We start from the raw sequence: 27,039 nt of genomic DNA, 5'->3' as shown, positions 1-27,039 counted from the left end.
TGTGGAAGACTGAAGTCATCTGAAAATGGAAAAACGGATACAATACCTGTCAAAAGTTTGGAAACACCTTCAAAACCTAACGCTCATAAATATTTGCAAATGTTTTTTTCTTTTATATTTTTCAAGAAAAGGCTTACTTTACACGGTCGTTTAAAAAAGGCTTGACTATAAATGGTCATTTAAAAAAAAGTCTTACTCTTTATGGTTGTTTAAAAAAAAAAGTCTTAGTATACATGGTCATTAAAAAAAAAAAAAGCTTTGCAAGTCTTTTTTTTTTCTCACCCAAAAAAGCCGTTCGACACATGGTTGTTTTGTTTGTTTGTGTGTTTTTAAAGCCTTACTTGCTTAAAAAAAGCTTTTTATTTGTCCCCAAAAAGCACTTTACTATACATGGCGTTTAAAAAGCAAATAAAACAAAACAGCTCACTTGTTTTTTTTTAAATACGTGATAATTTTTTCTCATATATTAAAAAAAACATCCTCACTATACTGTTTGCACATGGCTAGTCTTTGAAAAAAAAATATCCTACTACAAATGTTTTATTAAGAAAATACATGATAGTTTATAAATTGGTTTTCAAGGGAAAAAAATACTAATGCTAAAAAAGTCTTACTCTTTGTGGTTGTTAAAAAAAAAAAGTCTTAGTATACATGGTCGATTAAAAAAAATAAAACCTTTTTTTAAATAGTCTTTTTTTTTCCCCACCCAAAAAAGCCGCACGACACATGGTTGTTTTGTTTGTTTGTGTGTTTTTAAAGCCTTACTTGTTTTTTTAAAAAAAAAAAAACACTTTTATTTGTCCCTAAAAACCACTTTACTGTACATGGTGTTTAAAAAGCAAACAAACAAAACAGCTTACTTGAGAAAAAAAATGACTTGAATATGCCTTATTATGCATGGTTAATTCTTCGGGAAAAAACAAAAGGGATACTGTGATCTAGTAGGGTGCGCAGTGAGAACTCTTGCCTATGAGGCAGAAGTTTAAAGCGCCGATAACGCCACAGTCGGAAGATCCCTGAGCTCTCCTCCCTCTTGATCCGCTTGCTATAAAACACGCCGCAGTACCGGTTCACACGTCTCAACCAGCGGCGCCATGTCCTCTGCGGCCACTCCCGGTTACCAGCCCGTCCACAACCCCGTGAGTCGACCTCATCGCTTTTTGTCGAGCGCTTTTCTGCTCTTTCGAATCATATTGATTCTTTTGTTCGAGAAAAAAAAAAAAGTGTCATCTGTGCGCCCCCAGTGGACAAAATGATCAAGAGATTAAACATAGCGACAGGCCAGTTGTGGCCCGCACGCCGTACATTAGACACCTCCGGCTTTAAAAGCTGCCTTTACGCTTTCGATCTCTTGGGCTTCAACGCAGAATGATGTGAAATCGTTTCCAGAGCATTCCCTACTCGGGGCCCATCCAAGGCGGCCTGAGGGTGGGATCGTCCATCCACATCAAGGGTGCGGTTCCGCTTCACATCACCAGGTGATATCTGCGTGTTGACTCGTCGCACCGGTGGAACCGGGTGGACCATTTGTTTTTTTTCTTTCCATCGAAGGAAATAAAAGGTGCTTCGATCACATTCCCTTCGCAAAGTGGGCGTGGCCATCGGCAAACCGAGCAAGCCACATCTTTGGTTTAATGGGTGGCAAAACCCGAACTGTTTGATTAGGGCACGGGTATCCATGAATTATTTGCGGCCCGCTACATATCATATTGGACGATCTGAAATGATATCAAATGGTCTGGGTGATATCGGTGAAAAATGTAACATTGTAGGAACTAGCGTGATATAGAATGATGTGGATGATTATGGTGAAAAAAGTGCAAATTGATGGTGAAAAATTAATTACATTGGACCAACTGAAATGATATATAATGGTGTGGTTGATACTCGTGAAAGATGTGCAATAGCATGGTTAAATTAAAAAAGGGTCATAAGAATGGATCATATAGAATGATTTCAGATGATCTGAAATGACATGTAATGATGTGCAAACACAACATAACAAAACATAACATTATGGTGGAGATGTGTATTGATATCAATGAACTAGAATGACGCAGGTAACGTGTCTAACAATTCATAATATTCAGTAAAATGGAATAATATTGGATGACCTGAAACTATATGTAATCGTGTGGATGACACTGTTGAAAATGGTTAAGATAAGGGCCATTATATTGAATGATATGGAATGATACTGAAAGAGTTGGAGCGATGTGAGAGGAATTTGGTGAAAATGTGCATTGTGGTGGAAATGATATGGAATGATGGAAAGACTTGAAATGAAAGGTAAGAAGATTTTGAAGAAGATATTTGAAAATAGAGATTATAGAGATGATACTAAGATAAATGTGTCATGATAGGGAATGATACTGAAAGAAATGGAATGCCGTGGAATATTTTGATTGAAATTGTGCAATAGCTTTGGAATAAAACTGAATATATCGAAAGACCCCCAATGGCACCAAACAATACGGAATGATGATTAATGATATTGAAAGATGCGGACTGAGTTGGAAAACCCTGGTTACATAAATCCCGTCACCTCGTCTCCGACAGGTTTTTTGTCAGTTTGGTGTGTGGGGCGGCCGAGTCCAGCGACGTGGCGCTCCATTTCAACCCGCGCTTTGAGGACCTGGAACATGTGGTCTTCAACAGCCACCGGAACGGCGCCTGGGATGAGGAAGACGCTATCGACGACATGCCCTTCAGCAAGGGCGACGCCTTCGAGATGGACATCGTGTGCACCCTCGAGGGCTATCAGGTCCGAGCGGATTGGCCCGCGCGTACCCTAACCCTAACCTTTGACCCAAATTGTCTCTGCAGGTCATTATCAACGGGAAAGACTTCCACGTCTTTAAACATCGCCTCCCTTTGTCGACCGTGTGGGGCATACGCATTGAGGGAGACGTTTCCATACAGAGCATTGACATGAGCTGAATTTCTCTCTGCTGCTAGGCGAGACTAACAGCAGTTACTGTTGCATTCATGCATGGCGCCACCTGCTGGCCAGGAAGACTTATTGAGCTCTGACTTCTTCAAAGCATGACAAATAAAGTCTACTGTTTTCACTCGAAGTGTAGAAGACTGATTTCTTCTTAAAATGGAAAAACCAATACAGTACCTGTCAAAAAGCTTGGAAAGACCTGAAAAATCAAATGCTCGTAAAAATGTGCAAAACCCGGGAAAAAACTTGCCTGTTTGCGAAAATATTTTCATATTATTTTTTCCTATTGTTGATAAAACGATCAAAGCAACGATTTTTTCCGAGGTTGACTTTGGAAAAAAAAAAAAAACTATCATGCACCTTTTTTTTATTTTATCATTACCATCATCATCCGGGCAGGTGCCTTATTTCTTCCTAATGTTGATAAGAATTAATCTGCTATTCATTTGTCGTTGTTGTTGTTGTTGTTGTTGTTTTTTAATAATGACGAACTATTGAATCAGATGTACAGTATTTCCGAAGTTTGGGCCGGAAAAAAAAACTATACAGTATTGTAGTTTCCAAATATAAACGCTAGAGGGGGCACGCTTACACACGTTCCATCATGCACTTGATATGTACCTATATCATATCATATATCATGCACCTATATTTTGTTGGTGAATCATTTGTGTTTTTTATCATCAAACAGTATACAATATCAGTGATTATATATAATGCAAAAAAATAAATATTGTAGTATTTTATCATCTGATGATAATCTTAATGATAATAAAACCTAAATAATCCTTATCAGAATTGCTGGAATGCAAAAAATACATTTATGAAATTGTTTTCTTAAATCACCACGCTGCTGCCCCATACACAGAGTCAGTCCACACACAAAAGGATCAAAACCCCAAATTATTATGACTATTTTTATTGACAGGTCGATTCGATTGATGTCCCGATTTCACATATGCTTTCAGTTTGTTACAAGTTTCCCAAAGTCGGTAAACACACAAAGGCAAAGAAACTCTCATTTAAAAGTGAGAGACATGCAATCCTAACGATATACTCTTTATTACTGTAATACAAGTTTAACTGCATCAAGCCGTCAGTTTGTTTGACACTCGATCGATATCGAAGAAAATTCATTTCACCCAATTTAGTTAGGAATCCTTATGGAAATTTTTTTTTCTTCAATGGAGATGTTTGGACGGCAAAATCTGAAAAGATCGCTCACGTTTTGGTCCCCTTCAAGCATAATAAGCCTGACGTTAAGATTAGAAAAATAAAGTGTATATATTTTCGACAATATATATGCAGAGAATAGCACCCTGATGTCAATATGTAATTGTAAATATAAGTACAATAATAGAAGATATTGTCACATATCCAACAAGATATCTTTGGCTCTTTCACTGTTGTAACCTCAATGTGTGTGTGTGTGTGTGTTACGTGACAATGATAAAGTTCGCAGCGCATCAAAAAAGAAACATTACAATGTCAGATATGGGAAAAAAAAAGATGTAACGGATCAAAAGAAACGTAAAAAGAAATGACAGCAAATGAACCATGTAACATTTCTGAATGGAAAAAAAAAGTGACAATTTAGCAATACATCATCACACCGGACATATAGTAGCAGTCAGTTAATCATCCCTGACTAATATTTGCTACATTATATTCATCCGAGAGCATCTTACGTATTGCAATTCATCGCGAGAAAACGTGCGGATATGGGACTTGTGCAGAACGATACAAAGACATTGCGACATTCGCCTCAGCGTAGAAAAATAAGAGCCACTCTTTTTTTTTTTTTTTCCGTTGATGCCTTTGTACAGTACAAGCGGGTTGATTGCGTCATATTCATAAAAAGTGCGGAGGAAAAAAAATGGATGCTCAGTGCAAGGGCCTCTGAGATGTCATTCACGCATTCAATGTTGCATTGAATATCCCTTGTGCGGTATTTTGTCCAATATTTTCATCAAAGGCAAAATGGAAAGCATTGAACATTGAAGACAGCAGGGAGCTGAAATTTCCCCCGGATGGTGACTGACTTACATGTCAAAGTTCAATATGGCACAACCACTCAGTTCTCACACTACCAAAAATGTGCCATCGCTAGGCCGAAACACTGCCAGAATGATGTGGACGAAAATGAGCCAAAAATGGTCAAAATAACGCACAAGCGTAAATCGCCAACATTGATTATTAAACGGGGTGGAATGACAAAATGACGGATATGTTTCCAGACATTCAGCTGTATGGAATTCACTACTGTGCTCAAGGAAGTTCATGTAAACTGTGGAGCCCGTACAATGTGAAAATGGCCTTTTTTTGTCTTTTTTTTTTTTTTTTTGTAAGATAGCACCACAAAGAAGAAGAAGAAAAAAAAAATGTACATGAGAACTAGTGAATATGTTTTATGCTTATTGTGATACACCAGAACATATTCTCATCACATTTGAATTGGACGAATCAAAAAGGCATCTCCGAATAGTCGTAAAAACGAGGTCCACCCATGAGCGACAAACGCGACTCACAATCGTCAATCTGACATTATTTGGAGCGAACTTCTTTTTTTCTTTATTAAAAATAAAGCCTTTTATGTAAACCGTTTTCCTTCAAATTACACATTTTAGTTGATCATTGAGCAAAATTATTAGTCTATTGTAGGGCAGGAAGATGAATAGATAACACGTTTTTGACGAAATTTTGACTTTAAGGTCAGTGCTTCCGATTTTAATGTCCAAATACACACGACTCTGAAGTCGAAATTCTGTTGGTAAACTTTAAGTGTGACTTTGGAGGAAAAAAAAAAATCGGAATTCTGAGAATCAAGTGAGACTTCGCACTTTCAATTGCAAATTCAGAAAATAGTGCACATCCTCTTGTCAGAACTTGAGTACAAAGTCTGGAATTTTCACTTTAAAAAAGGAATTTTAACATCAATTTAAAGACAGAATTTTGAGAATGAAATCAGAATTCTGACTTTAACCTCATCAGTCAAAACAAAATCTGATTTTGAATTCGGAATTCTGAGAATGGACTTTGAGAATTTTGACTTCTGAGAATAAAGTCAGAATTCTGAGAATCAAACAAGAATTCTCACTTTATATTGCAAATTTTGAAGCTGGTCGGAATTCGCTCATCAGAACTGAGAATAGAGTCAGAATTCTCACATCTGAGATTCAACTCTCACTATAAAGTCAGAATTCCCAATTCAACATCTGAATTTACACTTTAAAGTCAATCAGTAAAAAAAATAAATCCTGTATAAATTCTGACTTTGAAGTCAGAATTCTGAGAATAAAATTGAAACTGAGAATCCAGAATTTTTAGATCAAAGTCAAAATTCTGAGACTCAAATTCTGATGAAAATAGTCAAAATTCTTTCATCACAAGCGAGAATAAAGTCAGAATTCTCACTTTTAGGTCAAAATTCAGACTTCAAATCAGAACAAATTTTTAGAATAAAGTCAGTATTCTCAATTTAACATCTGGAATTCTCACTGAGGTCAAAATTCTGAGAATTGAGTCTGACTTTAAAGAATTCTAACTTCTGAGACCAAATTCTGAAAATGTCTAAATTGAATGTGGACTTTAAAGTTAGTTAGGGAATCGTCTGACTTTAAAGTCAGAAAAAAACATGGCGACTGTGAGAGTTCTGAATTCTGGGACTGTGAGAATTCGGACATAAAGGTGAAATCTTCCCCGCCTATTTTTCCCACTGGTCCTCCTTTTCAATTAACATTTTTGAAGAGAAAATGGCGGCATCAGTAGCTTTGGGTTAGACCTCACAGACAAAAATCAGACATCATCACAACCTTGGAACATAAGTCATAGTTACATACATACATCGAATAGTGCTTTATACTTTTTTCTTTTTTTTTTTTTCAAAACATAAATACACATGGCGAGAGGCAGTGACATCATGCTTCATGTTAATGAACAGGGCCGTTTTTTGTTTTGTTTTTAAACCTATCATATATATATATATATATATATTTTTTTTTTTTCATTCCCTTAGAAAAATATTCATTTTAAAACTAAATCTCAATAACATCCCTCAAATTTCTTCATTGACAAACGATCCCCATTGGAGCTGCAACATTCATGTTTGACAATCATAGCACATACACTTATATATATATATATATATATTTATCTTTATACATATAGGCATATAGACTTAGAGCATTTTTTTTTTTTTACTTTTGACACAAAAAAAAAACTTGAAGTGCACAGCATACCTCATGCTGCCGCATGAAAACACAAAAGGGAAAAAAATACCCTTACGATGCAACAATAACAAAGTGGGAAGGTGGGCTGCGCCGTTGTGGGGGCGGGTTATACAAGTAAAAAGCCAAACAATCAAATACATAAAAAAGACATTAAAATATGTAACAAATGTCACTGGAACGTACAAAAAAAAAAATGGCACAAATTCACAGGCAAAGAGAGGACGCCGGCGCCGCAAGATGGGCCCGGTTGTCATTTTGTTTTCCGGGTCAGCCTCCACGACAACCTCACTCAAGAAAGAAATAAACAGGCCAGGTGCGCTCAGGCGCACGCCTCGCGTTTAGAGGTTGTCGCCCTCTCCCGGTACAAGGCAAACAAGGTGGGGAAAAAAAGCACAATGCGGACACTTAAGAGCCACGTGGTCAAGCTTCAAACTGCACTACGGTGTCAAACTCAAGGCCCGGGGGCCGCATCTGGCCCGCCGCATCATTCTATGGCCGCCAAGGCAAGTCATGTACAAATTGCAAGCATTTTTTTTTTTTTTTTACAATCCTAATTTCAAAGAAACTTTATTTTCAAAACTGGATTCTACCGAGCGTATGTGATCATATGAGGGGTGGTGAATTTATGAGGATTCAAAATGGAGCTGGGAAATCATTCTTGGAATTGACTGGATCAATTTGCTACTTTAAAACTAAACAAGGTCCGACAAATAACTAAATCGTGTATGGCTGGGTTACAAAAAGTTTTTACGCTTATTTCTTTTCGGGGGGGGGGGGGCTACGACTCCTTGATCTACAAAAATTGTAAAAGTAACTACGCTGTATATTATTATATTTCTTATGTCATAATAAGAGTACTATGACTTTTTCAGACTTTTGCATTATGGGAGTCCAGGCTAAGCCAATCATTGAAGTCATTGAAAGGCTTGCAAATATCATTCATGGGTCGCTATCGGCATCTGGTGGTTTTGGGCTGTCAACACAAAAATTTCTATTGCGCTTCGTTCCATCAAAAACGGTCAAAATCACATTTTTGCAATAAATCTTTTGTAATCAAAATAGTGTCAAATGATTTTTTTTTTTGCCATATTGCCCAGCCCCATTTTAAAGTCATAATGGCCCTTGGGGGAATTCTGTAACTATGATATGACCGGTGAGAAAAAAATTTGCCGGTCCTGCTCTACACCGTTGCCAGAAGCTGGATCTTCTACATAAGCCGCAAAAGTCGAATTGAAGCGACTGGACTTTTCTCGCGTCTTCGGTTCTGAATTTTTGGCGAGAAGCTTTAAAGCATGAAGGCCCCATCCCGAAAAGATAACGTCATTTAAGGTGGAAGAGGGGCTATTGCAAAATGTTTTACGACAAATTTGATTCTATTGAGGCCACGCATTTTAAAAGTGAAGAAAAAAAAGGTAAAGTATCTTCAACAAGTCCATTTAGCTCAATTCAGCCCCTGCGGATTAGCGTGACTGAGATCAGTGGTTCTCAAAAGCATTTCAGGGGGTACCTGAAAGTTTAATGGCATTTCTTGGGCAGTGGGCGGGACCAACCTGGACCGATTGTCAGCCAATCGCAGGGCACACAGTAACCAACAAGCATTCATGAGCCCAATCGCACCTAAGGACAATTTAGAGTGCCAAGTACACCTGCAATGCATGTTTTTGAAATGTTGGAGGAAGGAGGCATGGGGAGAACATGCAAACTTCACACAGGTAGGCCGGAGCGAGCTGGAGTTGAACTCGGGGGTCTGAACTGTGAGGCAAACGTGCTAAGAATTTCAAAACTAATTGAATGTTTTTCAAACGCCGTGACAGGAGCAGCTTCTTTTCAGATTGAGAGCAAATCGATTGGAAAATGAGACCATTTACTGCTATGGTGAGTTAAATAGTGACTTTTTTCGGATATCGCTTTCATGCGTTTCACGGAGGTAAATGGTTTCACATAATTGGCATAAAAGGTTGAGAACCACTGAGCCAGACGAGTGAGAATCCTCACGTAGATCTTTACACTTGCATTTTTTTTTTTTTGCTTGCTTTGCATTTGGCTCACAACAACAAAAGCGCCACTCCAGAGCCGCTCAACATGCTTCGTCTTCATCGTGTCGACAATAGGCGCATCCCAAGACCGCCGCCTTGCGATTCCCTTTTTTTTTTGTTTTTTTTTTTTGTCGCAGCCCCCAGCGAAGGGCTGCGCCGCCTTGGAAATCCTGGTCCGGGTCGACACGGAGCGGTTTAGAGGTGTGTGCGAGTGTTATGTTGGGAGGGGGACCGGGTCACTCACTCAAGGTCCCAGGGACCGGAGGGGGTCTTCGGGCTCTCGGGCTCGGAGGACTTGAAGCAGAGAGAGGGGGAGAAACACAAGACAGAAGAGGAGAAACAGAGATGCTGGCGCGGCAGAGGAATGGTAAAAACGGCGTCCGAAGAAGGCGGGCGGGGCGGATGAAGGCTTAGCGCTAAGTGTCTCTCGGCGGGGGTGGAGGATGGAGGAGGGGGTGAGAGAGCCTCAGAGGGCAGCGGCCGAGCGCGCCGGAAACGCCACGCGTGTCCGAGTGCCAATTAGGAATTTTAGGCTTGAACTCAATGGGGCGAGCGTTAAGGTTTCAGTCAGAGCGCCAGCAGGGAAGGCGAGTTCAAGGAATCGGACGACTGCTCGCTACCGCTGTTCCGATGGTTGGCACTGACCCCGCAGGCTCCCTCTGGGTAGGTGAACACAAATGAAGATGTGTATGAAGCGGCGTGGCTGGCAGGGCCCGCGTCGTCATGGTTACCACCACCGCCGCCAGCAGCACCGTCGCCCATGAGGCAGGGCCCGCCGGGCGCCGCCGCCTCGCTCGGCCCATAGAAAGAACAAGAGAACTCTACCTCCTGGATCATTCCCGGCTGAGGCTGCTGGACCTGCGGCTGCGGCGGCTGCGGCGGCTGAGGCGGGATCTGCGAGTGCGCCGAGGCCGCGTGGCCCGAGTAGGCGGGAGGCAGATAGAAAGAGTCCTCCTTGACCGCCAGGCCCGCCATGGAGGAGGGGGCGGCTAGGGTTTGCGCGGGGAGCGGGCCCGAGCCGGGCTGGGGCTGCTCCTGGTAGAGGAGCTTGCAGTTGGGCTGGTGGGCCACCAGGACGAACTCCAGGCGCTCCTTCTCCTTCTGCAGCTCCGAGATCTCCGCCTCCAGCTCCGCCTTCTCTTCCTCCAGGATGTCCGTCTCCTGGGCGGGCCGAGCGACGTGGAACGAGGATGAGAGAGGGAACGCCGGTAGGTGTTCGCATCCAACTATTCTGGCCGCTTTAGCTGAGGTTCTTACGGCATTATTTTCGATAAAAGAAGCGAGCGGACTGAACCAACGTCCAAGCGTAATTGGAAAAGGAGACCTCTAGAGGGCCAGCATATCCAGCATTTTCGCTCATCTTTCAAGGCCGACAGAATATCGTGTGCTACGTCGATAAAAATATGGGTGCTGCCATAAGAAAGATTGACTTCCATTCTTCAGTTAGAATTTATGGAAACGCTGCCGACCAGTGGTCACAGTTATCACTACAGTGCTCAATTGGCCTATATTAGGTAAGCATTAGTCAAGGGTGTCAGCTCTTCACCGTAGAAAATGTATTTGACGGCGATTTTATTATTTATTATTGTTATTACTATTCTCAAAGACGAGAATTCTCGTCCATGGCAGTGAATGAGTTCATCGTGGTCTTTTGGCATATATACAAAATCATAAAATGAGAAAAAACTACTTGTATCTTCTCCAAGCTAACATAGAAAATACCAGAATTTGACCCTAAAATTAAGCGTGCGTCCTATACACAGATGTGTCCTACATTTGGCGAATCACAGTAATACCCCAAAATTGGGGCTGATAAATAATCACTGAAACCATCTACATAATTTGGTTCTTTTGCACTAAAAAGATTATTTTGTACAAAACAAATTTAGCACTAAATGAATAACTTTTTGGATTGTTCATTTAGTCCAGATTTTTGCAGGAGAAAAATAAAATCGGGGGGTATTAATTAAACTAAAAATGTTTTTTCAGACCGAGAAGTTGGGTTAAAAAAAAACCAACATGATATTGTTTCTTAAACCCCAAAACATTGGGTCAAATGAATAACCCAAAAAGTTGTTTCAAATGAAAAACAAAATGATGACACATGACTGCGACATTTGCCTGGTCACTTGTTGCTAGGTAGAATTTGGAAGGCATGCCTATTCGTGCCAGCCGAGACCAAGAGCAACAAAAACACACTCACGCACTTTTTATATGTGTTTGAATGACAAACACATCTCCATAAAATAGAGTCACAACTTTGGTCTGACTCATTTCGGAAACAAATTTTAAAGCTTAATCTCAAAAGATTGTGAAGGGGGGAAGAAATGAAAGAATCTTACCGACTGCAGCCTGTCCGTGAGTTCCCGTCGGCGATTTCTGCACTTGGCCGCGGCCAATTTGTTTCTCTCCCGACGGACACGTCGCTTCTCTTCCTCCTCGGGGGTTAGCTAGGGACGAAAGAAGAGATGTTAAAGTGTGCTCGTTTGACTTGTAAGTAGCCATTTTGGAATGTCTCCATGGAGTGAGTAGGTGATGCATTTATGTGTTGCTTCCTCTAAATTATGAATTAATAAACAAATGAGGGTATGGGGTACAGGAAGGCATTTCAAAGGGCGTGTGAGATTTTGGCACGTTTATGGTACCAGCAAACCAAGTTTGATGCTTTTTAATGGCATAAAATGACCAGTGCATTTTAATTTTCAAAATAAGAGAACATTGATTGGAACATGAAGATACTCCTTGCTAAATTGTGTTATAGAGACTTTATTGCCAGCGTTGCATGCTTTTATTTTGTAAATTTTCATACGGATGCATATTTAGTGTCGCAAATATCTGGCACATCAGCCAGAAATAAAACAAAAAACTGCCAAGCGATACCAAAACAAGTGTAGCTCCAAAATCGAATGACAGATGACAATGTGAATCCGTGTAAAACTGAATGAAACAAAGGCATAGAAAAAAATAGTCATTTTTAAAACGCAATCCAGCAATACGTTGCTTCGTGTTCCAGTTAATTTTCTTTTAATTTGAAAGGAGAACTGCACTGTTCCTGGCAAGACTTTAAAAAGCATTCATTCAGGCTTGCTGAGTCACAAAAGAAAAAAAAAATCCATGAAAATCTCACGCAGCCCGAAGTGCCTTCACGTACCACCAGGGGTACCCAGAACCCAAAATGAGAACCGTTTCCATCGGTAATGTGTAAAATGGCAACAAACACACCGTCCAAGCACACACACTTACTAACACACCAACATCTCCGTCTTCACTCACAGACTCTTCTCGGGCGCGGCGGCTACGGGTTCTGGTCTGGCGGATGGGGCCCGGCGCCGGGCCGGGGGCGTCGGAACTCGGAGGGGTGAACGCCGACCCGGCGGAGTAACTGGGGCCCGGCATGTCATAGGGGTCGACCAACGGCACCGGCCGGGTCACGGTGGAGGTGCCGGTGGTTCCGCTCTGGCCCGAGGCCTGGGAGGAGATGAGGGTGGGCGTGATCATCCACTGCAGGTCTTGGCTGGTGGTGATGGCGGTGACGGTCGGCACGAACGAGCCGGGCATCTCCCCGCCGCCGCTGGATCCTGGCCCGCTACCCACAATGCTCAAGCCAGCTGCGGCTGACGCACACTCCTGGGCAGGACACATAAGCGGGAAGTTCTACACGCCATTCGGGAAACTGTGAACTATTAGCGTGCGCTTGGGAACTTGATTTAATTCAAAACAATTTGGATTTTGACAATGATATTTTTAAAGCATACACACGGTATTCTGATGAATATCGAGTTTGTCGAATATTGATTGTTTCTTTCTTTCTTTCAAGCTGAGCTGTGATTGGTTGTTACCTGAGCCCATGTGATATCATTTGACAGCAATTGGCAAAAATGTGTGTTTGAAGGTAGTCATTGTACTTGGAAAATAATTTAGTTAACAAATTAATTCAAGAGAAATCATGAACTTTTTTAATGCTGAGATGTTGAGAACTTGTTGAGAACGATGCTTTTCATTCCAAAATATTTATTCTTAACTCATTCAATGCCAGGGATGTATTTTCACGTTTTTTAAGAGTCCAGACATGAAATCCCAAATATTTTAAGTAATAAATCAATACTTAAATACGTTAAGCATAATAAATCCCTGATACACGAGTATTAAACTGATACTAAAGTATTTGGGATTTAAGGTCTGCACTCTTAAAAAAAATGTAAAAATGTGTGCCTGGCAGTGAATGAGTTAATAATTATTTAATATGCGCCAATCGGAGAACTGCTCCAAATGTGGTTGTATACCAGCTTTACAATGACAATAAAGGCATTCTATTCTATTTTATTCCATATGGACTCTAGCTTTTGTTTTGTACATAATTTTGATCGGTAAAATGTACACGTTAATAAACAATTGAGAGTGAACTATAAAGCTAGACATAAAGTATTGCACAATTAAAACTACAAATTTAGATCCGTTTTATTATATAGTTCAAACAAGAAGTCTTTTCACTTTAACAAAGCGAACGTGAAAGTCCCACATTTTGATATAAATCGGTTACTTGTTTTGCTCGATTAACATGGCTGACTGTCACGAATGAATATTCAAAGCGGCGACGACCAATCGCATGCCTTCTCTCCTTCTCCAAGTCCCTCCTCCTCTTTCCTCCTCCCCCGTCACACCCCCGGCCGGTGTTCCCCTTGACAACGCGACGTAGCATTCCAAAATAGAACGAATGTACGTCACCGCCTCGGAGAGAGAGTGTGGACGAGGCAGTGGAGGATCTGCGGAGAGGGGCGGGGCTTGGATAGTGACGTATGAAGCTTGCAGCTGTGTGTCACCGGCACCACGAAGCGAGCACGCTTTCCGAGCCAGGAGCCGGTACAGCTTTTTTTTTTTTTTTTTTTTTGCACCGCGAACACACGCGGGGACGTGTTTATATAAGATTACCAACTTGAAAAACATTTTCTGGGAAAAAAATGGATAAAATCGACGCGAGGCGAGCTACTAGCTATTTCCGGGTTCAGCGACGTGCACATATATAATAAGGGAAAATTTCGCCACGTTTTCGGGCGTTCGTCCCGATTTACCTGCGGAGCACTGGTGGTCGGCGGGCTGCCGAAGGAGTCCACGGACGAGAGGTACTGGGACTCTATGGACGGGGACGAGCTTCCACGGGATCCGCTATCGGGGTCGCCGGGGAACCCTTGGTACATCTCCCCGCGGGGGGCGAGAGGGAGCTTGGCACCTGCAAATCATTCCGTACAGTGATCTTTCCGTGCGTTTATACGGCGCGTATTGAGGCAGCGGTTGTCGTTGGAATAAAGGCAAAAATCAATCAATCGATACATGAAATAAAAACAAGTAAACAAAAAAGGCGATGACTGTACGCATCCAAACGGGTAAACTCACCGTTACTCGTCTTGTTGCTGCTGCCCGGCGAAGCGCTCCTGGTGTCTTTCCAAAAAAGTTGCATGAAGAAGCTTTAATCCACTTCCCCGCGACCAGCAAGCCGGGGGAAATCGTCGTTCCGAACAAGCGTCCTCCTTTCCTAGTCGTCCGATCCGAAGCGCGATAGATCCATTAAGTCCGGTTGGTCGGCGCGACCCGGCGAACGCACGGCGGAATTACGGTACAAACAAGCAGATTTTGTCTTATGAATGAATCCTCCTCGAGTAGCCTACAACCGAGGCATTTAAGTCCCGCCTCGGGGTTCCGCTGACGTACATGCCCATATTTGTCCACCGCTGTTGTGTTTGGTATCCTTGGTGACGTCGAGGGATTCCCTTCTCGCGCTGGAATGAGCCAAAGCTTACCTCGCCGGCGGATAATAATAGACGATATTCTTTTTCTTTTTTTTAATCATTTCCAACGCGAAGGGGGGTATTTCTCACCGTCTGACTATTTCGGAGAGGAAACTTCTGGATTTTAAGTGTTTCAAGAGTGGAAATATGCATGTATTGGGGAACGGTAAATGGGTCAGCAACATCATACGGTTCAGTACTGGGCTTACTTAGGCTACGTTGATCACTATTTGAGTTTTATTCGAACAATAAATGCCTGCATGGACACCGCTTGAAAAGCATCAGGGCAGTGATATTTTCATTTACTCATTTTACATATATACACATATATAGACACGTATAAACACATAAATAGCATTTTCACCAAGTGGTCTCTTCCTCATTTACATATATAAAATTAAAATGATTGAGGACTCACCAAGAAGCGACGTGGAAGACAGTCAAGTTGCATCTGTTCATCTTTTAAGCTATTATCCACAAAATTCACATTTTTGAAGTGTGAAATACAGAATAAACTAAATATTATGCTGCAAAAGTTTGTTTTGCGTTTTTATCAACAAAACAAAGTGACATTTTGACATAAGGTTTAAAAAAAAAAAAAATCACCCAAAGAAAAATAATCACCAAAAGCTCCCGTTCTATTGGTCTATATTTATTTGGATTAGCTTTTGATAAAGTCGTTATCATTTCTAGGGATGCGTGTGACTAGTTTCAGTGTACTTTTGCACGCCACGTTAATCCCTTTTGTTGTCGTTCTCAGGACACACCCACGGGAATCCTGACAAGGTGTGACCTGCACAAAGGTAGATCCTAATCATTGACGTAGTCCGTTGACCTGGATGGCCCCAAGCCAATGTAATCCAGTAAGTGGGCAAAAACAACAATAACAAAAAAAAAACACCGTAGGTAAAAGTACACGGTGAATCTATTTCATTCATTGATTCAAGTTTATTGTTTCAAACAGTGCTTCTCAACAAATTTTCAACGATGTGAACTATTTCTTCAGCAAGAAGACTTAAAACAGATCAGTGTCTGATTTAAACGTTTATGAACTGAATTTGTAATGTAATCTCTAGGGATATTTTATTGAGGAACTCCAGAAGGTAGTTGGAGCGACATCATGTTTTATTTCTGGCTCAACTTTGGAAAATGGAGTCACTAATGACAATGCGCATCCGTTCATCACTTTTGCAAAGAAGTGTTCCAATTAATTTGCTATTAATTTGAGAAGGAAACTGCATTCTTCCTGTCATGGCATTAAAAACATTCAATTAGATTTGCGTTTACCTGCAAAAATCCTTGTAAATTTTCAACATACCACCCATTGGAATTGCTAGCATATAACATTTTATTTTTCTAATTCCTTGTAAAACAAAAAAATAAATATGCGATATAAATTGGAACTGAGAAGAAGGGTATTGGTCACAAATGCTAAGTTTAATTAATAAAAAAAAAAAAAAAAAATTAAAAAAATGGTTTTAAAAATGAGCCTTCAAGAAAATCAAGTCCCAACTATACATATTTGTCTAAAGCTTACATTTTGGGGATGAAGGGCTAGCTAGCTAGCTAAGCTAAGTGCATGTGGCATTTGCTACGCCACAAAAAAAAAAAAAAAAGAAAAGGAAAAACTGAAAACAGAGCTACACTATACGGTTACATATTTACGGTTTTCAGTGTGGATTTAAACAACAACCTTCAAGCATGTATAATTGATCAAATTTTCAAATTCCCTTATCAGGGTCTTTAAATTAAATCCCACAAAGAATCAGACAAAACGAGCGGAGCGTTTTTTCACATTGTGTTCTTTTTGACATGAAAGGTGTGAGCCAATTGAGCGGAACATTTCATAAGTCATGGTACCCATTTATACGTTGCAAAAGTAATGATTTATGAACATGTTGGAAAGTTAAGCACCGATGTATAGGCGTCCAAACCGCAAATATTTTGCCGAAGCCCCACTTGCACGACTCCACAGGAGAAAAGAGTTTCACAAAACTTATGAACCAGTTTGGCAGCTCATTTTATGATGTTCAAAATCATTGAATATTTATTGAATCTGCGCAGGTTGTATGAAATTTTCTACTTTTATTTACGTTCAGCACTTTTTTTTTTGGCTGTTTTATTTTTTAACGCACACACATTATCAGTAAGAAAAAAAAATAATTCCAGTTATTTCTGCTGCTTCAAAGTTTAGTAACTGAGAAAATGAAGCAAAGTGGGCGTAATCAAAATCCAATTTTTGTTGAAAAAAAAATCGTATAAAAGGCTATGTATATCCTCCTGATACACATCCTATTCATTTGTGTCCACTGTATTGGACATATGTTCTGGATCTCTATCTTTTAACTCATTCGAGCTACCCTACTAAGTCCTTGTGTGCTCAGGAGAGGACATCCTGGGTGGGATGCAAATAATTTTCTCTCTTGCTGAGGAGACAAATAGTACACAATATAGGCTAGGTATTAGGGTGACAATAATTCTCTACACACACACACACACAATATATATATATATATATATATATATATATATATATATATATATATATATATATATATATATATATATATATTATATATATATATATATATCACCTAGAGCTAAAAGGAACACAGTGAAACGCATGCATGAATAAACAAGAGCGTATGCTAATTTAAACCGGTACAGTGGGCAGCAATGACGGAAATCAGATTCCGTCATTGCAAAACACAAAAGTGATTCATGATGGTGGCCTACATGCGGACACCGGTGGGAATGCATCAGGGCCGGTTGGGTGGGAAGTGTGGGTTGGGGCTCCATCCGGGGAATTTGAGGTGGCAACTCATGAATGGGGAGTCAAAAAAGTACAAGTGATGTCAAACAAAGTAGTTTTGCAGGCAGGCGTGTGTGTATGTGAGAACAAGAGTGGGAGCGTAGTCACCGTTTGAACGTCAGAGAACAACGGAGGACGTGATTGAGGCCAGTCTGAGCCGCGGGCACCGGAGTGACTCCTCGTGAATCACCTCGTGATTGTGGCACCCCATACGAGTAGACGAAGAGAAGAACCAAACACACTGAGTGTTTTCACAAACTATCCCGAATAATCGGCAATATTAGGTTAAATCGGGAGAAACATGTGCCGCTGCGTTGCGCGTGCTTTTGTGTAGCGTACTGTCTCCATGGCAACACCGCCGTTGCCGCCGCCTAGCGTGTTGTGCCGCCCAGCAAACGGTTTCTATAGCAACGAACTGGCAACGACGCAGCGCACGACGCCACTTCCGGGTTCTCTCGCCCGTAAACTGAGCAGGTCGTGTTTTGTTGTTTTTTTTTTCTTTTTTTTTTTCATTGGACTACGCTTCTATTTTTTTCCTTTAACCCCCACGTTGCGTCAATGTAGATTTTCTTATTACTGTAATCGTTTCCGTGCTATAATTGTGCCAGCATGTGCGAAGCTATGGAGATAACAGACGGAGTTAACCTAGCTTGGGGCTATTAGCAAAGCCTTTCTACAGTTTTACAGATTAAAGAAAGCGATAGAGCGATAGATTAGATTAATTTATAGATAGATAGATAGATAGATAGATAGATAGATAGATAGATAGATAATATTACATTACAGATATCTACAGATAGATAATATTACATTCATATACTACCAATAAAACAAACAGCATATGAATATAGGGTTAATATATGACAGCAAAGGAGAGGAAATAAAATTTAAATCCAAGTAAGATAAATGCAATAGCAGCAAATAGCAGGGCATTAAAAAAACCTAAAAGAAATCAAGGTTAAGTAATTAATATGGTCATACTACAGATATGTTTGTTAAATTTCTATAGAAAGTGTAAGAATGATAACGCATGGTGTAGTATATGAGAAACCTGATATAGTTTTTATTTACTGTTCAATATTCATAGTTTGACCAGGTCTAATTCCTGTAAAGTGTTTTTGTTGTTTGTTTGCAAGCAGCGGTAGTCTAGACTCCAGCCAAACCAGGCCAGGTTCAAACAGACCCAGCAGTGTTGTCTTAATTCCCCCCCTCCCGACGTGCTTTTGTTTTGCTTGCTTCTCTGTCTCTTAGCATACTTTCGGGAAGTTACTAGCCTGCGCCGCGCTCGCAAGGCCAACCCCACGGCTTCCCATTGGAAGACCAGGCCGTGTTTGTCTGCTTTCCCTGCCCAAAATATGCGTTGCCACGCGACGACGAGGCCTGTCCCACTTCACAGACGTTTTGTTTACACCCGTTCTGGCTCTAACAATATTACATAACCCCTCAAGGCTTCCCCTCCCCACCTCTGCGAATGAAATATGACCGTCCCGGAGTCTTCAGCCAACCAAAATGTGCCGGTCCCTTTTTTTTTTTTTTGTTTTTGTTCCCCTTCACACTGCTGTGTTCACTCAGCGTTTTTCATGAGCTCCACTCAAACTGCGGTTATGATCTTAGCTTGAAGACGACTATTTACAAGAAAGCTTAACTTTGAAGTCAGCCTTTCATTAAATGTCCCATTGCAACATGATCTTTCGGGGCTAAAAATTCACAAGAACACACCGCTTGTGTAATAGCTGACACGATCGGGTTTGGGGAAACTGGTTCTGCTACATAAAGTCTCTCGATGTTAAACATAAATGTGAGGAGTTGTGACATAATTGTTTGCAGAAGGAAAAGTCATTGGGTTCATGTACCGCGAATTTACAGCGGCACTGAAGTGCAAATCGCAAAGAACTGATCCCCCCCCCAAAAAAAAGTAATTCCACACAAAAAGACTCAGATGCATGACAAAACAAAAGAGATCAAATCAAAACAAAAAGCAGACAAAATCAAATTTGTTGCACACAAAAAATGCCCCACAAAAGAAAACAACTGCAAATCTGGAATCACAAACAAACACAAAATTAACTGCAAACAAAAACACATGTCAAAAGATGAAAAACATTACCCCCCCCCCCAAAAAAAATATAAACAATATAGAACAAACAATATATAAAAGACAAAATACAAATAAGGTATTGCAAGCACACAAAAACACATTACAAAAGAAAAACACACTATTATGTTTTTTATCTTTTGTTTTTGAGTAATTTTTTTGTTTGCGATTGCCGATTTGCAGTTGTGCTTTGTCTTTTGTAATATGTTTTTAGTTTTTTCCCCAACTCATTTTCTTTTAACGTTCTTTTTCATTGATTTTTTTTTCTATTTGTTGTTTTGCCTTTTGGAATGCACGTAATGTTTTCTTGTTTGCAATCTGTTTTTGTCTGTCAATTTGTCGGAGCCACCATAGAATCAGTAGCCGTGGAAAAAAATAAAATAAAAGATCCACCGACGAACGCCGGTTAAAGCAATATAACATGATTTCGTAATGGAATCCTAATTATTTTCAATTATGTTTTCTGTAAACTCACTAGCATTAGATTCATCACAGCGGCTGGCATAAAGGGCGTTCCGCAGTGCCAGTTTGGGTGGTAACAAACAAGGCTCATGTTACCTGCCCTATGGCAGCGAAAACAATAGTCACTGATGGACAAGTATTTTATAAGTCACCAAAGACTCTTGTGTTCTTGGTAGTTACGCAGAATGACTACGCAAGCAAAGGTGCACAATTGCATTCTTGTTTTGCTCTGGTTCAGCCAAGTCAGAGCAATGAGTTTGTTCCGGAAGTAATTTTGTAACATGACTATTTTGGAAGTAGAGTGTCTGTTTACATGTAAATAGGCTAATCCGTTCCCAAACGCTCCTAAAGCCTTTCAGTTAATATTAATTGCAGCGGTTGACAATATGAATGCAGTTCGTTTGTTTGCCTTGAGATGGCGCTGGTGTGTCGGTGCGCGCAGAGAACTTTGTTTAGCTCGTTTTATTTGTACTTTTTTCATTTACATTTCCAGTGATCTCATCATCGTTTACAAATCCACCGGAGCAATAATTATTTTGGGATAATTTTGAGCATGAGAGCTTAGTTTAAGGTGATGCGGAGTACATCCTGTGATATGTTGTTCAGCCTTTTCGCTAACGTGCACGCTAACTAACGACTATATGTGTGTTTACGTCAACACTGTGGGCCCACGGTTTACGAGATTAATGCGTTCCGCGGTTGGAAACGTAACGCCAATTTGCCGTATGGCAGGCAATCTAAACCTTTGTTAATTAGCTAAAGCGTGTGAAACCCTAGGCTAAAAAAAACATCAAACTTGTACATACATATTACAAATTGGTATCAAAATAGTATCGTAAGTGCTACTTATATATAATACACATGTATACAATTAAATATCATAAATTAAAAAATATATAAAGGATTTATTTACCTTTGAGGATGCTTGTTATTTCCATATTACCTAGTTAGGGTAGCCTAGGCTAGGCTAGCTTTGTATTTTTTGATTATCTCCAGCTTCCTTTTTAAATAAATCATCTTTTTACTTCTTTCTTTAACATCACTAGCAATCTTGGGACCTGTGGCTAACCAATTTAAGCACTAAAATGCACGGTAAATAAAAGTTTGAAAGCACTCTCACGCAAGATCAATTATTTAGGCAGCCATATTTGTGACCCTGTGCGCCGACCAATAGCAGACCAGTATTTTAGGGCGTCGTGACGCCGACCAATAGCAGAACAGAATTGTAGTGAGGTAAGCAGTGACGCGTGTAGTGACGTATGAGCGCGTTGCCCCTAGTAGACACCTTCGCCCCTAGTAGACACGTCCGCCATATTGGAGAAGAGAAGTTCTTGGTTTTTTTATGTCGTAAGGCAAAAAAATGGCGTAAAGTGGGGACATAGAAACCTCGCGGTCCGCGTCTTAAGATGAATAAACCATACGGCAGGGATGTCGTAAACCGAGGGTCCACTGTATGTACTATGTTAGCTGTAGCTAATGTACATTTTATATCATTTAGTTCTACAGTACGAACTGTTCGGACCAGAGAAGGAACTTTTGTCCAAAGAGAAGTGTCGTAACCTGAGAGACGTTCGAAGAGCTACCAGCGTATCTGCTTCACTGTTGTATGACGAGAAATGCAAGATTGGTAGTCGGAAGTTGGATGACACTTATGAAGAAAGTGCTTTACTGAAAAAAAAAACAGCACAAAAAGATCGTATTCACTGATGTCATGAAATGACGTGAAATGACGTTACCTCGTGAGTCAGCGCCATCGTATGTGGCGTGGTAGAGTTGCTTCCCGCTGTGTTTACACTCAATGCTGTTTTCTTCCGGAAAATGTCACGCTCATCTTTAACATGACTTCTGTAAAGACGTACGCGGAAGGTTCGGATGAAAAAAAAAGTCTTCAGAGAGGCACACGTTGAATCTTTCTTTGATTCATGGAATTCATTTGAAACATTAGCCGATGTCCGGATTTTACGTCGAAATTCACCCCTGTGCCCTCGGGATTCGTTTTCTGCTCCTGTAATACAAAGCCGATACCGAAATATGCAAAAAAAATAAAATAAATAAATAAATAAAATTATATATATATATATATATATATATATATATATATATATATATATATATTTTTTTTTTTTTTTTTTTTTTTTTTTCCTGAATTTGGTCATGTGATGTTCGAAAGCTGAGATGTGATTGGCTATGAGAACAAGTCGTAAAGAATGCTGTGTCATCCCTAATGGTTTTATGAAATTTTGGAACTACATTTGTAAGCGGTGCGTTTTATTAAGCAACCCCAGAAATAGCTGGTCTAACATAAACTGTTTCATTTCTGGTTCGTCTGCCGGCAAATCGCATCACTTATAACAACGCGTATCCATTTACAACTAAATACATTAAAAAGTACACAGCGTTTTGCAAAGGAATCCCTACGATACAATTTAGCAATAAGTTGCTTCATGTTCCAATTAATTTGCCGTTAATTTGAAAAGAACAGTATTACAAAGAAATTATATTTGCTGATACTTATAGAAAGTCATTTAAACTCTCATGGAAACCTGAAGATCCTCTACGGACCGACGGGCGTACTTGGACCCCCATTTTAGAAGCACTGCCCCACTTGTCTAGACTGTTAGGTTAGTTGCGTACATTCCATTTCCACTACATCCGAATCATAAGCAGTGCGAAGATTTTGACATTTTCTGAACTTTGAGTCAAACATGCTAACTGCTGTATATTTTAAGAGGCACAACAATATCCCGAGCTTGCATTCAGATAGCTCGGATATCGGCGTTTTTCTTTTGCGCCTATTTCACAAGCGCTCTGGAATCTCAGACTCCCACGGACGCTCCAGGATCACCGAGTAAGATCAGTTAAACCGCCAACAGATCCAGGCTGACTAACGCAGGAACATTCCCATGGCCTGCATTGGACGTCGCCGAAGAAAACGTTTGCGCCGAGCGGACTCATTTGATTTTCCAGTTTTTCTCGTTCCCCGTAGGGCAAGTTTACTCGTGCGCCACTCGTGCGCTGTTTACAGCATCAAAATGTGCACGCGTCATAGCCTGGGTATGAGACAAAAAAAAAAAAAAAAATCGGTTTGATTTGTCTGGTAGTCTTCAGAACCACTGATTGATTTCTTCAGACGACTTTATGGTCCCCAAAGGGAAGCTTGTCTTGCAGACTGGATAAAAGCTGCTAGGATACTTTGTGAATGATGGAGTAAGAGGCATAACTCAAGAAATGTAGTCCAAAACCACCGTTGCATATGATGTAATGCTCTTAATGATGGGCTAGTGCAGTGCTTCTCAAATGTTTTACAACGCAATGCAGACCGGTCAAATCTGGAGGAGAGTCGCCGGCGCGAAGACAAGACAACCATGGATGTTTTACTTACGCTTGACTTTGATTATAAAACTGGCTTGATGACTCATTAGAAAAAACAATGTGCAAGTTCAAACATTGTATTATTCATAGCAAGCACAATACTCACCGTTTTTTAAATAAAATATTCTTGTGTATTTATGGATTTTACATAAATTCCAAAGATTTTACTCAAGATTTGTAGAAAATGTTGTTGATAAATGCGATTACTCACCCTTATATTTTGCAATTAAGTAGTTAAAAATGCCATCGCATGTCAGCACTAATATATATATATATATATATAGGTAATAAAAACTGTCTACTTTGATGAAGCTAACGGATAAACGGATCAAATATATTCTGTTTTGTTTGAAAAAAAATTCCAAATAATTTGACCAATATTTCATGATAACCTCAAAGACAAATATAAATGTATGACTCATAACCATCTAAATAATGTACAATAAAACACTGAATTAGAAGGTGTTTCCAAACATTTGACAGGTACCTGATGTACAGTATATACTCCACATATTCACTGCCATCGCAATTAAAATTGATCTTTGACTTCTATAGCTGTCAATGGAACAGAGTTCAAATGAATTTTTGAGCGTCTATAGTCGTCAACGGCACTGAATGAGTTGATATCTTTGTTTGTTGTAGCTAAGACTTTTTATGCTTCTGGATTGCGCGAGTTTATATAATGCCGTTCCGAGCCGAGTCTGATTTATTCAGGTCATGCGAAATCACTTTAATTCCAGCTACTTAGGAATGATCCCGTTGGCAAAGGCCTCTGGGTTACCGGAACAATACAGGATCAAAATAATCAGTGTGGGTTTTTGATCGTCAGCAGTGAGGCGCGCGGCGTCCCGGCGGACGGCCCGGCATTACCGTGCGCCGCGCATGGGAGTGGAAGGCCCCCAGTCAAACCGCATTCAGTGGTTTTGGGTCCTCGTGAGTCAGACAAAAGCGGGGCGTCCATCCTAGCCTACTTTCAAGCTAAACGCAGAGAGAGGGAATGAGATCAGAGCTGGAAAGCGACGTTTCATCATTTGTCATCCCCAAATCTTGAGCCGCCCCTCTCCGTGACCCATCTTTGACAGCTGACATTCAGACCCGTCACGTTTAGGCAAAAAAAGCGCTTGTGTCAGCATGTGATAGTGTGACAGCGGGCCAGCGCTAGCTGGAGGCCCTCCAAAGCTACGTAGCTAGCTGCTAAATTTATTCTGGCCATCTGTAGCCTTCATTATTTACACCTGCGCTCCAGCTTACCTTGATGGATTGTTTTTACTCATGCATTATGTAATTCTGGCCTCTTTCATTTTTCACACTGACAAAAAGCTGCACAGGTGCAATAAAAATCATCACGAGAGTTAAAGTCCTCACGACGAGATTTTAAAATGTCATGATGAGATTTAGTCGTTATAATTGAAAGTCGTCGTGATGAGATTTAGTTATGAAGAAAGTAAAAGTTGTAATGATATGATTTAATGTCATCATGACAAGATTTGGTTGTCGTGATGAAATTTAGTCATAATGATGAGATTCAATAGTTATGACTTGAAGTGTCGTGGATGAGAACGCTTTTAAAATAGTAATAACAATCATAAAATTCTCGTCAAATGTTTTTTTATGGAGGGTAGCTGACACCCTTGACTAATGCTTCCCTAATATAAGCCAATTAAACTGTGACCACTGGATGGCAGTGTTTCCACACTTATAACACATATTACCTACATGCGATTCAAAGTAAGGAATGGAAATCAATCTTTCATATGAAACCATCCATATTTACATAGCACATACTATTCTGTTGGCCTTGAGAGATGAGTGAAAACGCTAAACGCTGACGTCGAAAACAGGTTGCTCACTCGCCGATGTCATCGGGAGTTCCGTGGCTACAGGATGTTTGTAAGCGCACTTGCGCACAAGCCGACAAGTCGGGCTTGATGTGTTAATGAAGTCAGCAAGTGAATCTGCGGCGCGCCGCTGCGGGGCACGCAAGCATGCGCGCCTGACGACAGCAGCTTGATATTTACACTTTGCTCCATCATATCATATTTCTTCCATCTGAGCAAATTGACGCAGTCTGCGACACTTCGTTAGCAAACAAAGCTCACGGCGCTACCTTGACTTATGGTACTTGATTTTAATAAACATGGTAAAAAGCAATAAAAGCGAGCAATTACAGTAATGTAGAAATTGAAAATAACGGTACATCAAGACCTTCTGTTAAAAATGATGATAAATTAAGGTTTTATTTCAATCTAGTTACTCATTCAATGCCAAAGACGTGTTTTTACGTTTTGTTTTGTTTTTCTAAAGAGTGCGGACGTTGAATTGCAGGTAATTGTTTTTCAACGAACAATTATTTTACAAACAGAGGGTCTGAAAACGGCTGCTAGTAGGTAATTGATTACTTTGTATAATTGAGTACCCGCGTAATCAACTATTTAGGTAGTGATTCATTGATTGAGGTTTATGATTTAGGTATTTAAATAAAACTTACTTTAGGTAGTAAAGTACAGAAGTAATAGGTTACTTTAGGCAAAAACTAATCCATTACTAATGTAAATAATGAACTGATTGATTAGTAACAGCCGTTTTTAGACACGCGTTTAGCCAAACTTGACAAAAAACTCTGTCTATGTCTTTGGGATTGAATGAGTTCATAGTGTCAAATAAAATGCTCATTTACCTACTCAAAATATGTCTTTGGGATTGAATGAGTTAACACTGACTACCATCATACCTTTTATGACTTGTTTGAATAACGTTTCGGGACCCCCATCAAAATGTATTTTTAGCAAAAATGTGGGCCGCAAAAATGTGGGTGCTGGGCCGCAAATGGCCCCCGAGCCATAGTTTGGAAAATGTTTTCTACTTAAATCATATTTCCTAAATGAAATATTAATTAGAATACCGTAAGTGGGGCTGCATAGAACATATCCCGAAAATTTGGAAGTTGACCTTCTCTTTAAAACGCCCAAGTATTTCAATAGAAACACATTCAATACACTTTTGTAAACACTTGATTTTAACACCCGGACTCAGCTCCATGAATTCGAACCCGAATCGGGAGCGGCAAACGCCACCCGAGCAAAGACACGGCGGCGGTACCTTTAAATATCCGAGCTGTGACGAGCGCAATCGCGCTGCTCATCAAATTTATGCGTGAGCAAGCCGGGTCTAAATTTGCAGACAAGAAGCCGACTTACGCAATAGCGCCAACCACCTCCTGTCTTTACAATGGCTTCACGCTCGCACTTCCCAACAAGCATCGGCAGCGCTCCCCAGATGCCACCCCCACAATCTACGCTACAA

At 40.3% G+C, this 27,039-nt stretch overlaps 2 protein-coding genes and 1 long non-coding RNA gene across 5 annotated transcripts in view; 2 read left to right on the top strand and 1 right to left on the bottom strand.

Moving 5' to 3' along the window:
- The first annotated feature begins 1,058 nt into the window (after nucleotides 1-1,058).
- LOC148415597 (galectin-4-like) lies at nucleotides 1,059-3,077 on the top strand. Its single transcript, XM_088427974.1, has 4 exons — nucleotides 1,059-1,139; nucleotides 1,390-1,478; nucleotides 2,560-2,764; nucleotides 2,827-3,077. Exons 1-4 carry the CDS (start codon nucleotides 1,095-1,097, stop codon nucleotides 2,938-2,940), a joined length of 453 nt encoding a protein of 150 aa, XP_088284100.1. The 5' UTR covers nucleotides 1,059-1,094; the 3' UTR covers nucleotides 2,941-3,077.
- Nucleotides 3,078-3,850: 773 nt separating this feature from the next.
- fosb (FosB proto-oncogene, AP-1 transcription factor subunit) lies at nucleotides 3,851-14,836 on the bottom strand. Of its 3 annotated transcripts, XM_088427250.1 has the most exons (6): nucleotides 14,604-14,836; nucleotides 14,282-14,439; nucleotides 12,456-12,839; nucleotides 11,555-11,662; nucleotides 10,038-10,373; nucleotides 3,851-9,871 (listed from the first exon to the last, which is right to left on the bottom strand). In XM_088427250.1, the coding sequence occupies exons 1-6, from the start codon at nucleotides 14,665-14,667 to the stop codon at nucleotides 9,806-9,808; spliced, it is 1,116 nt and encodes a 371-aa protein (XP_088283376.1). In that variant the 5' UTR covers nucleotides 14,668-14,836; the 3' UTR covers nucleotides 3,851-9,805. The 3 variants fall into 3 exon arrangements, with proteins under 3 accessions (XP_088283376.1, XP_088283374.1, XP_088283375.1); XM_088427248.1 differs by having other exon boundaries at nucleotides 3,851-10,373; XM_088427249.1 differs by having other exon boundaries at nucleotides 3,851-10,373; nucleotides 12,486-12,839.
- LOC148415595 (uncharacterized) overlaps nucleotides 14,020-27,039 on the top strand; it is a 26,344-nt gene continuing 13,324 nt past the window's right edge. Inside the window, exons 1-2 of the long non-coding RNA XR_015867188.1 lie at nucleotides 14,020-14,332; nucleotides 15,756-15,858. This is a non-coding gene — a long non-coding RNA (uncharacterized LOC148415595). The remainder of the gene's footprint in view (nucleotides 14,333-15,755; nucleotides 15,859-27,039) is intronic.

This window comes from Hippichthys cyanospilos, chromosome 11 (genome assembly GCF_059441005.1).
Source record: "Hippichthys cyanospilos isolate Australia breed blue-spotted pipefish chromosome 11, RoL_Hcya_1.0, whole genome shotgun sequence".
NCBI lineage: Eukaryota > Metazoa > Chordata > Actinopteri > Syngnathiformes > Syngnathidae > Hippichthys > Hippichthys cyanospilos.
The sequence above is the reverse complement of the archived record's forward strand: the minus strand, read 5'-3'. Positions and strand labels throughout refer to the sequence as shown.

Bases quoted from the DNA above. Each gene is read 5' to 3' on its own strand.
- LOC148415597 (XM_088427974.1), top strand. From the start codon at position 1,095: ATGTCCTCTGCGGCCACTCCCGGTTACCAGCCCGTCCACAACCCC. The intron at 1,479-2,559 runs GTGATATCTGCG...CGTCTCCGACAG, and splicing joins GTTCCGCTTCACATCACCAG to GTTTTTTGTCAGTTTGGTGT. The intron at 2,765-2,826 runs GTCCGAGCGGAT...TTGTCTCTGCAG, and splicing joins GCACCCTCGAGGGCTATCAG to GTCATTATCAACGGGAAAGA.
- fosb (XM_088427248.1), bottom strand. From the start codon at position 14,667: ATGCAACTTTTTTGGAAAGACACCAGGAGCGCTTCGCCGGGCAGCAGC. The intron at 14,440-14,603 runs GTGAGTTTACCC...AATGATTTGCAG, and splicing joins CAGCAACAAGACGAGTAACG to GTGCCAAGCTCCCTCTCGCC. The intron at 12,840-14,281 runs GTAAATCGGGAC...TGTCCTGCCCAG, and splicing joins CGACCACCAGTGCTCCGCAG to GAGTGTGCGTCAGCCGCAGC.